Genomic DNA, 14,832 nt, shown 5'->3' on the forward strand with positions numbered 1-14,832 from the left:
GGTTTAGGATAAAACTGTAATGTTGGAAAACTTTTAAAACAACCTTCAGACAATATCAAAGAACTGACCATAATGTAGAAAGGATGTTAGGGTCCTTACTTAGAAAAAACAAACAAGAATACAGAAGGTTAATGGAAGCTTCGTGGGAAGAAAAGAGGAGATACAGGAGGTTATGCTGTCTTTTGACTCTTATTTAAATGATGTGCCAAATGAATGCATCCCTCACTGTAATTAATTACACCGGTTTGAAACAATTAAACCCTAACCTCAAAGAAAGAAAGAAAGTGCAATAAAGAATAAAATTGCAACAAAAAAACAGAAACCAGGATGTTGTTTATTCTAAACCTCAACCTCAGCAGTCAGTCAGTAAATAAAGCAAGCGTACGACTATAGTGATAAAGTACGAAAACAGCTCAGACGTCTTCACAGAAAAATTATAGCCAGATTTTGTTCTTTATTGCCTTCAAAACTTTAGCTTCTCTATAAACTGAATCACAGAGAGGCTTTATTACCTGGAATTAGCTCATTAAAAGGAACTCAGGGAACTCAAGCTTAGATGCTTGTAAGAAGCATCAAAATAACTTTTTCTAAAGGCTTCAAGATAATAATTCAATCAAATAAATTAATATTGGAAGACACTTTTATGTACTTGTTACATTTTTATCTATTAAATAGATTTAATAAAGCAATACATGTGGGTGAGTGTAAATCCCAAAACTTCATGAATAACGACTGCTTCCTCTTGATTTAATCCATTGACTTGTGGCTGTTTTATATCTGACCACAAGTTAATTTTACTGAGCTTGGTCAGTTAGAAAGACATTTTTAAATCTGTTGGGTTGACGGTTTTGTGTGTTTAACAATGGACAGGTGGAAAGAGAGAAACTGATGGGAATAAAAAACAAACACTACGGACATATTTTATATTCATGACTGTCCACTGTGGCTCCATGCTCGTCTAGGAAGAGAGATTGCTGCAAGGCAGAGAGTTGATGCAATATGCTGGGTTTAGATAGAAAACCTTTTCATCAATTTATAATATAAAACTCACCTGACTGCACTGTTTGTATGTCGCTAACTTTGAATCTGACCAAAGGGACTTCGGTTTATTTGTGATATGCCTTGAGATGGTATTGCAAATTGGCACGATATAAATAAACTGAACTGACTGTTTTCTAGTACAACAACCCTGTTTCACTCAGTTTTCAGAATCTTCTCATTCTCAATTATTACAGGATATGGTAGCCGATAATTAGTAGAAGGGATGACAGCTGGCGGACATTTAAACAGAAATGTTCTGACGTTCGCTGTTCAGAGCATTAAAGAATAAACCGGCATTGTGCAACTCACAGTAAAGTAAATTAAAGCTGATACAAACTAACCAATATAAAAACAACATCTTTGACTTCTTGGATTACCATACTTTAAATGAATCATTTACCACTTTTCTTTAGTTTTATCAAAAAATCTTGGTCTAAAGCACACACGTTTGTCTCTGGGTTTCCCCAGATTAGCTCATAATCATTCCTGAACATTGTTGCCCTCCGTTGCCAACACCACCATGCATCCTGAGCCTGTGCACCAGCGGAAAGACGACTTTCCTTAGTTCGGATAAACGTACTCCAGTTACTGAGAGACTATTTGGAGGAATAGCATATGAGACGAGCCAGAGGTCTGCCACTGAATGAAGCTGTCACATCTCAAAGCAAAGCTAAACTTTATCAGGATGAGATTTCTTTGATTTTCTTGTTAACAATTTTAGCTATTTAGTGTTTTTAGGTGGTAAATTGTTGTTTCTCCCTCTCTGTTATCTTAAACACTTCAAGTTTCTCCTGTTTGGTGTGTCAGTGGAACAGCAGACCGCCCAGTATCATCCCACCTTAATGCTACAGCTGGCTCCACACTTATCAGAAAGATTTGTAAAAAGTCTTGAATTCCTCTTTAAGAAGAGCAAACAATGATCAATCTGAAAAATCCAACCTTTCCTTTGAGTAAATTTATTCAGCCGGGAAAAAATCCCAGTGGTTCTGTAAAGGATTGAGAAGATTGGTTATGATTATTATTTAAAATGTTCAGGTTCGGCGTGTTCATGATGCGTTTATGATGCTGTGCACTAACAGGGGTGTCTGGCTCCTTTAAAAGAGGAACAGGCCCACAACATCACAGATCCTCCACCATACTGAACAAAGGTCATTAGGTGCACACCACATATCCATCCTTTGTTTTACTCTAGAACCACCTTAAATACTAGTTCCTGAAAAGCTACATTTTAGACTCATTTGACCGAAGCTCAAAGTTCAAGTTAAAGTCCCAGCAGCCTTAAAGCAACTGGTGATGGTAGGACAGCATCCCTCCCAAATAACCCGCTGGCATGAAGATGGTGTCTAATGTTTCGGTGGCCCCAAGGTTCCACTGGTCACTACCGTTGTCCAACGTAGAGCTTTGGAGATTCATCCTGCTCCTGGAAATGGTGACACGGTAAATTTTGCTCTTCATCCAGCCTCTTTGCCAGCTTTTATTTTTGCTGTAGCCATTTCCCGACTTGTGAGGATCAACACACACCAACCTTACCTGAAAGGGGTTGGCGCAATTTGTCTTTCCCATTTTAAAAAGTGTCTAAAAGGAAATGAATCTAATCTAATAATATTGGTAAATATTGTGATGACGATATCAGTTGATACCCATTTTTGTCTTTCCTCCCTTTGTCTTCTCTGCTTCCATCACTCTGTGACCTTTAGCTTTTTGAGTTGTCATTATTGTCTAGTCTGCTGCCATGAGACTCTGTCCAACTGGCTAAACATTATATTAGCATGAAAAAAATGCAAGTTCATAACACTTAGAATATACCAGCCAACAATTATTGCACTTCAAACAGTCCTTTGAGATATAAATACAGTGCCTTGTGAAAGTACTAATTTTTTGTGAAGAATCAACAACAAGTGGGACTCAATCATGAAGTGAAATGAAATTTATTGGATGTGTCAAACTTGTTTAACAAATAAAAAACTGAAAAGTGGGACGTGCAATATTATTCGACCCCCTTGTGTTAATACTTTGTAGCGCCACCCTTTGCTGCAATTACAGCTGCAAGTCTCTTGGGGTTTGTCTCTATCAGAATCAGAATCAGAATCAGAAAAGCTTTATTGCCAAGTACGTTTTTGGACATACAAGGAATTTGTTTTGGCGTAGTCGGTGCAATACAGTACAAATTAAACAGTATAAACATATCTACAATATCATATAAATATATGTGCACAGTTTTAAGTTTGTGCAAAACTATCAGTTTTGCACATCGAGAGACTGAAATTCTTGCTCATTCTTCCTTGAAAAACAGCTCGAGCTCAGTGAAGTTGGATGGAGAGCGTTCGTGAACAGCAGCCTTCAGCTCTTTCCACAGATTCTCGATTGGATTCAGGTCTGGTCTTTGACTAGGCCATTCCAACACCTGGATACGTTTATTTGTGAACCATTCCATTGTAGATTTGGCTTTATGTTTTGGATCATTGTCTTGTTGGAAGATAAATCTCCATCCCAGTCTCAGGTCTCTTGCAGACTCCAACAGGTTTTCTTCCAGAATGGTTCTGTATTTGGCCCCATCCATCTTCCCATCAATTTTGACCATCTTCTCTGTCCCTGCTGACGAAAAGCAGGCCCAGACCATGATGCTGCCACCACCATGTTTGACAGAGGGGATGGTGTGTTCAGGGTGATGAGCTGTGTTGCTTTTACGCCAAACATATCGTTTTGCATTGTGGCCAAACAGTTGGATTTTGGTTTCATCTGACCAGAGCACCTTCTTCCACATGTTTGGTGTGTCTCCCAGGTGGCTTGTGGCAAACTTTAAATGAGACTTTTTATGGATATCTTTGAGAAATGGCTTTCTTCTTGCCACTCTTCCATAAAGGCCAGATTTGTGCAGTGTACGACTGATTGTTGTCCTATGGACAGACTCTCTCACCTCAGCTGTAGATCTCTGCAGTTCATCCAGAGTGATCATGGGCCTCTTGGCTGCATCTCTGATCACTCTTCTCCTTGTTCGAGATGAAAGTTTAGAGGGACGGCCGGGTCTTGGTAGATTTGCAGTGGTCTGATACTCCTTCCATTTCAATATGATTTCTTGCACAGTGCTCCTTGGGATGTTTAAAGCTTGGGAAATCTTTTTGTATCCAAATCCGGCTTTAAACTTCTCCACAACAGTATCTCTGACCTGCCTGGTGTGTTCCTTGGTCTTCATGATGCTCTCTGCGCTTTGAACAGAACCCTGAGACTATCACAGAGCAGGTGCATTTATACGGAGACTTGATTACACACAGGTGGAGTCTATTTATCATCATCAGTCAAACAGAGCGCTTCACTAGACATGTGAGAGGTTGCCTGAGGAAACTGGAAATGCTTTCAAACTGAGACATGGAAAAAAGTCATTGGTAGGAAAGGTGAATATGGGAGATAATATCTTTAAGACGGATCATTCAGAGATCCTCACTGAACTTCTAGTGAGTTTGCTGCACTGAAAGTAAAGGGGCCGAATAATATTGCACGCCCCACTTTTCAGTGTTTTATTTGTTAAAAAAGTTTTACATCCAATAAATTTCATTTCACTTCACGATTGTGTCCCAGTTGTTGTTGATTCTTCACAAAAAATTAGAATTTTATATCTTTATGTTTGAAGCCTGAAATGTGGCAAGAGGTTGAAAAGTTCAAGGGGGCCGAATACTTTCGCAAGGCACTTTATATCACATACTGGTTTTGCAATGATGATATATTCGTGATATAATGTGCAGTCTTCGTGCCAACAGATCAATTAGCATTCACTGGACTTATGAAAACCAGAGGAACATTTAAGTTTTTTTCATGCTTTTTGCATGTGTGAAGAAAAAAACAAGTAAATTTAAGTTCTGTACATAAACAAATTGGTTGAAGCAACTTAAATACATTGTCTAGATTTATTTTGGCAGCTGGTCTACGTTGCACTGGTACCGGGGTCATTTTTTAACAGAGTTGTATTTTTTATTTGTATTGAGCCTGTCATGAAAACAGAACAGAAGTTTTCACCATTTCATCCTTGGATTAGCTACAAGATGCCGTTTCTTAGGGAAAAGCTGTTTCTACATGAAGCTGGAGAACACTTGGAAAGTGAGGTTTGGTTGTGCTCATGAGAATCTCAGCAGAGTCTTTTAGAGGTGCGTTTATTAAAGGTTAAATGTCGCTGGGTGGGTATCAGCGGTTTTGACTTCCTTTTGGAAAGAAAATGCTCATTAGGACATGCCTGCTCTCTATCATATGGAAAAGAAACAGGCCCACAGCAACATAGGCCCTCCACCGTACTTAAAAGTGTGCATGAGATACCTTTCCACAAACTGAAGTCGAACCATTCACAACTATTGTGTTTTTCAACTACATAAACAAGTTCTTAAATTGAAATAGCAGACTCTGTACAGTTGTAACAAACCTGAACTTAACATCACATCTGAGAGCTTTGTATACGATTGTTTCCATTATGTAAGCAATAAAAAACTAAACTGTGCAGAAAAGAAAGACAGTGGTTTGTTTTCCAAGCCATTGTATGCAAATTATTTCCCATAAACACAAGTGATTATTCCGCCCATATTGGACCGCAGCCTGTCTTACTAATTAGTTTTATTCTCTTTAGCCGACTAGCAGAATATTGAAAAGGTTAGCCACTGCTAAACTGGATAACCAAGAAATATATGTTTTAATTTGTCTGTGATAAAACCTGAAACACTCAGGGACATCTCCGCACTGTGACTAAACGTTTTATGGTTTCCTGGGTATTTCTCAGGATTTATTAGGCTGTATTTTCCTATCAGATATTTCCCAGTAAAGACTACTCTGGACCATCTGTTACACTGATAACGAACCTACAACTTTACTTCTTCATCTCGGTGTTTAATGAACTGCTTGTGCTTTCAGATAGAAAAGCTTGTTGCTCATTAACTGTTAAGGTGAAAAAAATGAAAATGTCCTCTGTTAGTCTGGAGTTTAAATGAATTATTAAGTTAACTTTGAAAATAGGGTCGGGTAATATTTTATAAAGTTTATAAAGTCCATGAGCATCCACTGAATTTACTTTTTATTGTTATAACTTTGTGTTTGTGATCTCATTGGTCATAGATAGTTTAGGAAACGATGTGCTGTGTTCTCAAAGAAGTTGTTTTCATTCGGTCATCATGGTTCATCACATTAATTTTAGACTTTTATGGATTTAATGATGGAAAGATTATACAAAGAAAGAACCCCAATTATTTTTAAAATCAACAGGTTCCATAAGTTTGTATTTAATTGTTAATCTAATCCAGACATGGACAAAATTGTACATACAGGCTCAGATATATGCATTTATTCACTAGAATCATTGGTCTGCAACCTGCAGCCACATGTGGCTCTTTAGACACTCTTCTGACACTTTTAATAACTGTGGCCCAAAATGCTAAAGAACTGAGCTATGTTTTAATATCTAAAGGCTAGCTTGAGCAGTTTTTTACTAGGCATTTTCACGCAATATTTGCATAGCATGTCTCCAAACAATGATGCTAATAATATAAGGAATTTTCGTTTTTCTTTTGGATGCAATCTATGACATTTTTTTAAAATTAAAAATTAAACTTCCCATTGAAAAACATTTACCCATTATCGTTCTGTAAAAGATTGGTTTTCTTTGTTTTAAAACCTAAAAACTAAAACTGTTCCTTCATTAAAAGTCAAAGCATATTTCCTATAGTAGCTAATTTGTTTTATGTAGCCCTTGAGCCTCTAAACAAGTTGTGTTTAACTGGGCCCGACGGTAAATTGTTCTCATGGTTGTAAAGGTTGTGGACCTCTGACCTAAACACTGCTGAAAGTCTTGGTGGTGATCATGATCGACTCCAGCTCGTGGGTTCTCACTTGGTAGCAGAAGACAGCACTCTTGAGATGACCAATACTCAGAGCAATGAGAAGGTCCGAGGAACTCAGTGGAGATCTGAGAAGGAGAACTGTTCATTTCAGTTGGGAAAGTCTTTTGGAGCAATTTCTGAACAGCAGCAGATTCCAAGATCATCACTTTAAACAACTGTAGATGTAAGATGTATCACCAAATCTTCTAGAATGCTAAAGTCTGGAAGAAGACTAAATGTCCCCCTCAGAAGAAAGGCAGTTGATTAGGATGTTCAGAAACTATCCAGGTTTGAGTCACTCATAAACTTGACATTGTTTGAACACCAGTGTTACATTCCTCAATGAAGCTAGTGCTTCATTGATGCAGACAAGGTGCTGCCAAAACAAAAAGGAGCTCCTACTCCAAAATCAAGCCCTTCTCTCCAGCTCCTCCTGGGGGATCCCCAGTTCTCAGACCAAAAGGGATATACACAGTCTAGTCCTTTGTTTGGGGTTCTGGGTCTACTCCGGGATCTCCTTCCTGTAGAACTTGCCTGGTAAACCTCCAACAGGAAGTGTACACAAGTCATCCTGATGAGGAATCCAAACCACCTCAACTGAACCCTTCGATAAAAAGGAGCAGTGTCTCTACCTCTCCTCACCCCATCTCTAAAGCTGCCTAGAGCCCCCGAAAGAGGAAAGTGAGAATGACAAGAAGAACGTTTGGAGGAGAATATCAGAAATACTGTACCATCTGTCAAACACGGTTGTGGCAGCATCATGCTATTGGGCTGTTTTAGTGCAGTTCACTAAGCGGATTCAATAACAAGGACAAGCTTCTTAAACCTCACCAAAATCAACAGCTAGATGGTTGGAACTTGGACAGACCCAAACAGACACCTACAGTGGTTTTAGAACAGATAAAGAATCTGTAATGGCCTTCCCAAACCCCTAACCTCAACCCAATGGACTGCGCCAGGAAAGCAACCGCTTCAAACAAACTTCGCCAATTCTGTTAGGAGAAGTAGGCAAATATCTGGTCAGAAGGATGCCAGAAGCTAGTTGATGGCTACAAAGTGCAAGTAGTTGCAACTTGCTAAGGGAGATTTACCAAATACTAGTGGGGTGTATGTAGTTGAGCCACTATGTGTAATTTATGTTGATGTGATAAATTATAAATAAATTGACTAATTACATAACATTCAACTTATAAAGAACATCAGTCAGTCAGTCATTTTCTACCACTTATTCCATAGTGGGTCACGGGGGAGCTGGTGCCTATCTCCAGCAGTCTATGGGCGAGAGGCGGGGTACACCCTGGACAGGTCGCCAGTCCATCGCAGGGCAACACACAAACACAAACTCATTCATACACCTAAGGGCAATTTAGAGAGACCAATTAACCTAACAGGCATGTCTTTGGACTGTGGGAGGAAGCCGGAGTACCCGGTGAGAACCCACGCATGCACGGGGAGAACATGCAAACTTCATGCAGAAAGACCCCTGGCCGGGAATCGAACCCAGGACCTTCTTGCTGCAAGGCAACAGTGCTACCACCTGCGCCACCGTGCAGCCTTATAAAGAACAGGGTTTTGTGAAGGGTAAACATCCAAGTTAAAATGTTGAAAAAAGTCACTCAGCCGCCCAGACAAACATTTCTATGACAGCGCAGAAAAATTACAGCAGCTCAACAGAAAATAACAGAACCAAAGATGTTCCCAACGAAAAAGACCACAGATCTTATTATTTTCAATAATAAGATCCTGACCATTAGAATTAAACTGATCGACCAAAAGGAAACAAAGTTCTGTTAAAATGACTTTACATTTTAGAGAAACCCACACACATTCAGGCTGAATACTACTCTCTCTCTGCTGATGGGAAACCCTTTAAGCTGCAGCCTTCATGTTTCCAGGCCTACACCCTTCAAACAATAACGTTCCTCGCATTCTTCAGTCTCATGAATCAAGAACCACTTTATGCCACAACAGCTAAACATAACAGTGTTAATGTCATGATAAGTTTTTTAATTTAAAGCAGCCCTGGAGCCTTAAAAGCTCAATCGGCTGCTGGTTACAGCCAATCGTCTACTTAATGAGGACCGTTGAGCAATAATTAATTGTTAATTGCCATCAATGAGGCATAATGAAGGATTTTATTTTGTCAAACCATTCGCATACTCACTTTTGATCAACATGTTTCTTTAAAGGAACTTCAACAGGTTTCCATGTCGGATACGAATAATAGTCGATGTTTATAAGAAGTTAAATCCAAAAAGGGAAAAGTCATAAATCCAGAGATGTCAGAGATGGAGCGGTAAATTCCAGTTGTGCCGTTCATTTTGGGCATCATAATGAAATCATTGTTGAAGATTTTCCTCTGTTCCCAACCACTCCCCTTCCTCTGGCCTGGACCATCTGAGCACCGGAGGAGGGTTAGGGTGGAGGGGACTTCCTAATAATAACCAAACAGAGCGCTTCACTAGACATGTGAGAGGTTGCCTGAGGAAACTGGAAATGCTTTCAAACTGAGACATGGAAAAAAGTCATTGGTAGGAAAGGTGAATATGGGAGATAATATCTTTAAGACGGTGTTGGCTCTCTCTCCCGGAGGAATGAATGGATCCCAGAGTGAGCCGGAGCTTAATACAGGAATGACCTCAGATTTGGCAGAAACTGGTATCTGCCAAAGTTTTTATTTTTCCTCTTCAGATAAAGTTAATGTCAGGAGTTCAACACAAAACAATCAACACAATGAGCCTTAAATGGGCATTTGGGCAGAATAATCCAACATTCTTCACACGAATAAGAGGGGGAAAAGTTCTTCCCATTCCCCAACAATAAATAATTTTTCTAGGTTTCACCTCAGCTCAGACCAAGGAACACCATCATCATTAATGGCCTTTCCCCTGACTCATAGGTGTCTGATTATGGGATTTTAAATGGGAATACCTTCACCTTAGAGGAGGGAAGAGCCATCTGTGAGATGCACAACATTAATTTACAAATGGAGAAGCAGAAAGTAGAAGTATGTAAACAACTAATGGGCTTCTCTCAGTCTGCAGCATCACAGAGCGGAAAAAAGTCAGAGAAAGAGAACAAAAAAGGAGGTAAAACTTTCCATCTCCTCTCTGATGGGAACTCAGAAACCTCACAAAGTTGGATGTTTTAACAAAAACCTTGTGTTTAAAGAGCGATATTTCATAAATACATCAGACTTTTAGCCCAGATCAAACAGCGGGGTTTCTCTAAATAAGGTCCTTCAAATGTTTACTCTCAGATTTTACATCAATAATTTACGGAAACATCTGGGATCTTCAGCAGAACTCACAGCTGTTCAGGGGAACATCTGTCTGTACTCGCAGATCTTTGATAAAAGGGGATGTTTTTATGTTGTGCAGTCAAATATGAAACATTCATCTAGTTCTCCTTTGCAAAGCTGGGATCACAAAGTAGTGTATAATTCAGCCTTTTAAATTTTTTACAAATAATCTCAAAAGTGTGGAGTGTTTTTGTATTCAGCCCCCTTTACTCTGAACAACTGCAAACTGACAGGCCCGGCAAGGACAGCATTAATCACAGAGGCAGCCAAGAGGGTCACGGTTTCTCAGGAGGAGCTGCAGAGATCCACCACTGAGGTGGGATAAGAACTATTAGTCATGCACTACACAAGTCTGGCCTTTACAGAAGAGTTGGAAAGAGAAAGCTAATGTTTAAAGACCATCATAGGGGACACAGCAAACATGTGGTAGAAAGTGCTTTGGCTCACCACCCCCATAGTAAAGCACGGTGGTGGCAGCATCATGCTTTTCTTCAGGGACAGGGATGGATGGATGGGCAAACCTTTCAGAAAGACATTGACCCCAAACATCTAGCTACAGCTACTGTAGAATGGGCTTAGATCAAAGCATAATAACGTTTTAGAATGGTCTAGTCAAAGTCCAGACCTAAATCTAACCAAAAGTAAAAGTCTGTGGCAAGATTTTCAAAACTGCCATTCATCGATGCTTTACATCCAGTCTGGGCTTCGGTTTTTTGCAAAGAGGAATGAGCAGAAATGTCAAGTCTGTAGATGTGCAAAGCTGGTGGAGACCACAGAAGAGCTGCAGCTGAAACCGCAGTAAAATTTGGTTTAACAAAGTGTTGACCGAGGAGGGCTGAATACAAAAGCATCCCAGACTTTCCTTTTCCAGTTTTCCTTTTCAAAAGTTATTTATAGGTTTCTCAAAAAGATTATTTCAAATAAATAAGACATTGGATGTGAGCATTTATAAAAGAACCACCTCCCATTTGTGTTGGTCTATCACATTAAAGTCCAATTAAAATCAGTGAAGATGTGGAGGTAAAGTGACAAAATGTGAAAACGTTTAAGGGGGTATGAATACTTTTAGCAGGAGTTTGTAGATTCAACAAAAAAATTGCATTAAAATGTTTTCATGACAGGCTGCTGGAAACAAAGTCACGAGCCGAAATTGTAAGGTTGAAAGTACTCAGTGGTCACAAACAAATATGGATTTTTAAAGAAAAATGCAATTTCATTATTTGTTTTTACGTTTACATGCTCAACAATAAACTAAACATTAAATATTTGAATGACAGAAACAAACTGTTCTGATTTTTGTAGACAATGTATCTGTAATTCATGTTAGATCCAAATATAGGAAAGATCTCACACTTAATATCTGAAAATGTTGTGTCATTTGTTAGGAGGCTATTCTCAGTAACAAGAACAGGATATGGGGTCACTCTTTCTTCAAAAATGCTCACTGCACCTTATGAACTGCCTGTGCTGGTCAGTCAAATTTCTACCATTCTTGAACTGGAGTCAGGAGCCACCCAGAATCATTCTGAGGGCCACAAATGGCCCATGGGCCATATTTTGGACACCACTGGTTGAGAGTGAGTCATGAGTCAAATTTATAAACAGCATTAAAAATCCCATTTTTCTTAACATGAATCAGGTACTGGATCTTCAGAAACCCCGCAGGGCTCAAGTCCAGTTCAGGTGGTTCCAGAAGCTCGGACAGCCTGGAAGGAAAATAAACAAGAGGTCTGGATTAGACATTAGAGACCAGGATTAATGCAGCAATCAGGAGGCCGACCTGTTGTTCTGCCGACACAAAGGCTCCTCTGTCTCTCTGTGAGGGTTACAGAAAACTGCATTTCCTCTTCCCAAGCCAGAGCCCGCTGGGCTGCAGAGGAAGAGTCCAACAATGCTCCCAGCGGATGGGAGTCTCCGTGTGCACACATACGTTATTGCACTCTGTGTGTGTTGTGGTGTTTGTGGGCGAGGCGGCTACAGAACGGGAAGATTTGTTTACTCTCATAAGCTTCGGCCCGCTGCACGTTCACAGCTGCTTGCGTGTGTGCTGTGTTTGGGCTTGAGTTTGTGAATGTGTCAAGGTGTGTGTGTGTCAGTGTGTGTGTTTCTGTGTGTGTGTGTGTAGTCTAATGAGAATCAAGCTTCAGAGGCTCTGGTTCTGGTATTTCCGAAGCAGCAGGACAGGAAACCCTCTTAAACTGTTCTTCCCTGAATGCTAAATCTACAAGACCTGGTACTGAATTTGCACGTTTTCTAAAACAATTTAATGTACTAAGATATAGCGGCTAAATACCCAGGTGAAGAGATAGAACAGTCAGCTTGTTTATTCCAAAGGTCCAAGGACTTGCATGCTTAGTGGTTCATAAGCCCCTGGACAGACAGAAACACAGAACCAGGAGCAAGGGTCACAGGTTGGAGCAAAAGGTCAAAGAGGGTTCACAGGTTGTGGGATGTAGTGTCAGGGCCGAGTCGTAGGACTACAGTTGTAGTTAGACGTTTTGCAAGAATTGTATTATACAAACAATCTCAAGAACAGGTTCATCTCAGTAAATCATAAAAACACTAAAACGTTAATTTCTTTTTCTAAAACACGACACTCCTAAAGATTCATCACAGTGAAATATTTTCATCGTTTATTACTGCTGATTACGACCCGAGACTCAAGAAGATTCACGAAGAAATTAAATGTTCCCTGTTGCATCCAAGAATATTAATGTAAGGTTTAGTGGAGGGAAAAAGTGCACAAGCAACAGGTAACAGCCTTGTAGGGTTGCACAATATTAGGAAATGTGATCAAAACAAATACTTATGTCAACGGTGTTATTTTCTTACTGCTTTGGATTAATTGCAAACATAGACTCCAGATAGTTACTGGTCTCCAGTTGCTGGAGCAAATGAAAGTCATTATTTCCATCTTAACATTGTGGTTTTATAGAAAAGTTACATCTGGTAACATCTGCATCTTAATGTCCTCCATAATATCACTGCTTTAAACAGCCCGATTACTGGCAGAGCCTGGAAACATGGTACCTGTACAATTATCTAGTATTTATCGCAGTCCACGCAGTTCTTTGCAATACTGATACTGCTTACAGCAGGGGTGCTCATGTCCAGTCATGGAGAGCTATTGTCCTGCAACCACACAAAGACGTATCCCAGCTACAAGTGTCATATTACTTGTATTGGGCCACTCCTGAACCAGAGAGAACGTTCGAACCGTCTTACCCGGGGGTAAGGAGAAGAAAAACTTAGTGGTTCAAAGTTGTCTTTTTAGATGAAAGTAAAGTTTGCATTTCATTTGGAAATCAAGGTCCCAGAGACTGGAGGGCAAGTGGAAAGGCCCAGAATCCACGCTGCATGGAGTCCAGTGTGACATTTTCACAGTCAGTGATGATTTGGGGTACCATGTCATCTGCTGGTGTTGGTCCACTGGTTTTTCTGAAGTCCACAGTCGACACAGCCATCTACTAGGACATTTCACAGCACTTCATGCTTCCTTCTGCTTTATGGAGATGATTTTATTTTCTAGCAGGTCTGGGTACAGGTCCATACTGCAAAAAGTACCAAAAGCTGGTCAAATGTCCATGGTGTTACTGTGCTTGACTGGCCAGCAAACTGGACTGACCTGATCCCCACACAGCATTTATGGAGTACTGTCAAAAGGAGGATGAGAGACATCAGAACCAACAATGCAGATGACCTGAAGGCAGCTGTCAAAGCAACCTGGGCCTTCTGAACACCTTAGCAGAAACACAGGCTGATCGCCTCCATGGCACGCCGCATTGGTGCAGTAATTAATGCTAAAGGAGCCCCAACCAAGTACTGAGTCTGTATCCTGCGCAGAACTTGGAAACACTTTAGAGTAAACCACCATTTTTGTAAAATGTTAGGAATAAAATGTTTTTTATTGGTCTTTTCTGATATTCCAAATTCCTGAGAAACTGTTTGGGCGATCATTAGCTGTAAGCCATATCAATTAAAATTAAAGGAAATAAACACTTCTATATCTTTATTGTGTAGAATGAAACATTTCTGATGATATTCTTATTTATTGAGATGCACTTGTTTATACACACATCCCCATTAATATCTCCAGCCTTAAATCCTTTACCTTCAACGGTCTCCACATTGAGATTTTAGTCAGAGGAGGATGCCAATCGCTGCAACCAAAGCCGTTCTGTTTAACAGAACTTGGAGCAGAAACAGTGCTGAAAGCCCAGTAATAACTTCTCTCAGTATGGTGCCAGGAGCTCGGCTGACCCTTGGCAGCGTCCCCGGCTTCTTATTGGCAAGCCAGAACAAAGCAGCACAGAAATCTTTATTTGCAGCACAGTGTCAGCAAGTACAGTTGGATAGCTCGATGTCGGCTGTTCAGCTGGGATAAGATGGCTGTTAAACTGTGTCAGCACATCTGCCAGAATATCTATTTACTTTCTTGTAGCAATTACAGCTAGAGTCTCCGTAGTCTGGCCTGCATATTTTTTCTCTAACAACTGATAAAGTCAATGCACAGCATTAACTTCGAGGTGTTTTGTTTCCAGAATAAAAGGCAACTCTTTTCCTTCTTAATCCCAGTTTTACTAACAAACACGCTCAGACGTTCACATTTGCCTCGATCTCCTACTTTCCTCTCTGTTT

At 40.1% G+C, this 14,832-nt stretch overlaps 1 protein-coding gene across 6 annotated transcripts in view; it reads right to left on the reverse strand.

Annotated features, from left to right (window-relative positions):
- The window catches only part of si:dkeyp-23e4.3 (rho GTPase-activating protein 7), a 193,214-nt gene that overhangs the window by 27,286 nt on the left and 151,096 nt on the right, over window positions 1-14,832 (reverse strand). Inside the window, exon 1 of one of the 6 annotated variants that reach the window (XM_047378657.1) lies at window positions 9,058-9,254. The exons of the other annotated variants lie outside the window; for them this stretch is intronic. Within the exon in view, the coding sequence (XP_047234613.1) occupies window positions 9,058-9,070 (13 nt within the window). The 5' untranslated portion in view covers window positions 9,071-9,254. Of the gene's footprint in view, window positions 1-9,057; window positions 9,255-14,832 lie in introns of those variants that run through there. 6 annotated transcript variants of the gene reach the window in all.

The sequence above is a fragment of the Girardinichthys multiradiatus genome, chromosome 11, assembly GCF_021462225.1.
Source record: "Girardinichthys multiradiatus isolate DD_20200921_A chromosome 11, DD_fGirMul_XY1, whole genome shotgun sequence".
Classification (NCBI taxonomy): Eukaryota; Metazoa; Chordata; class Actinopteri; order Cyprinodontiformes; family Goodeidae; genus Girardinichthys; species Girardinichthys multiradiatus.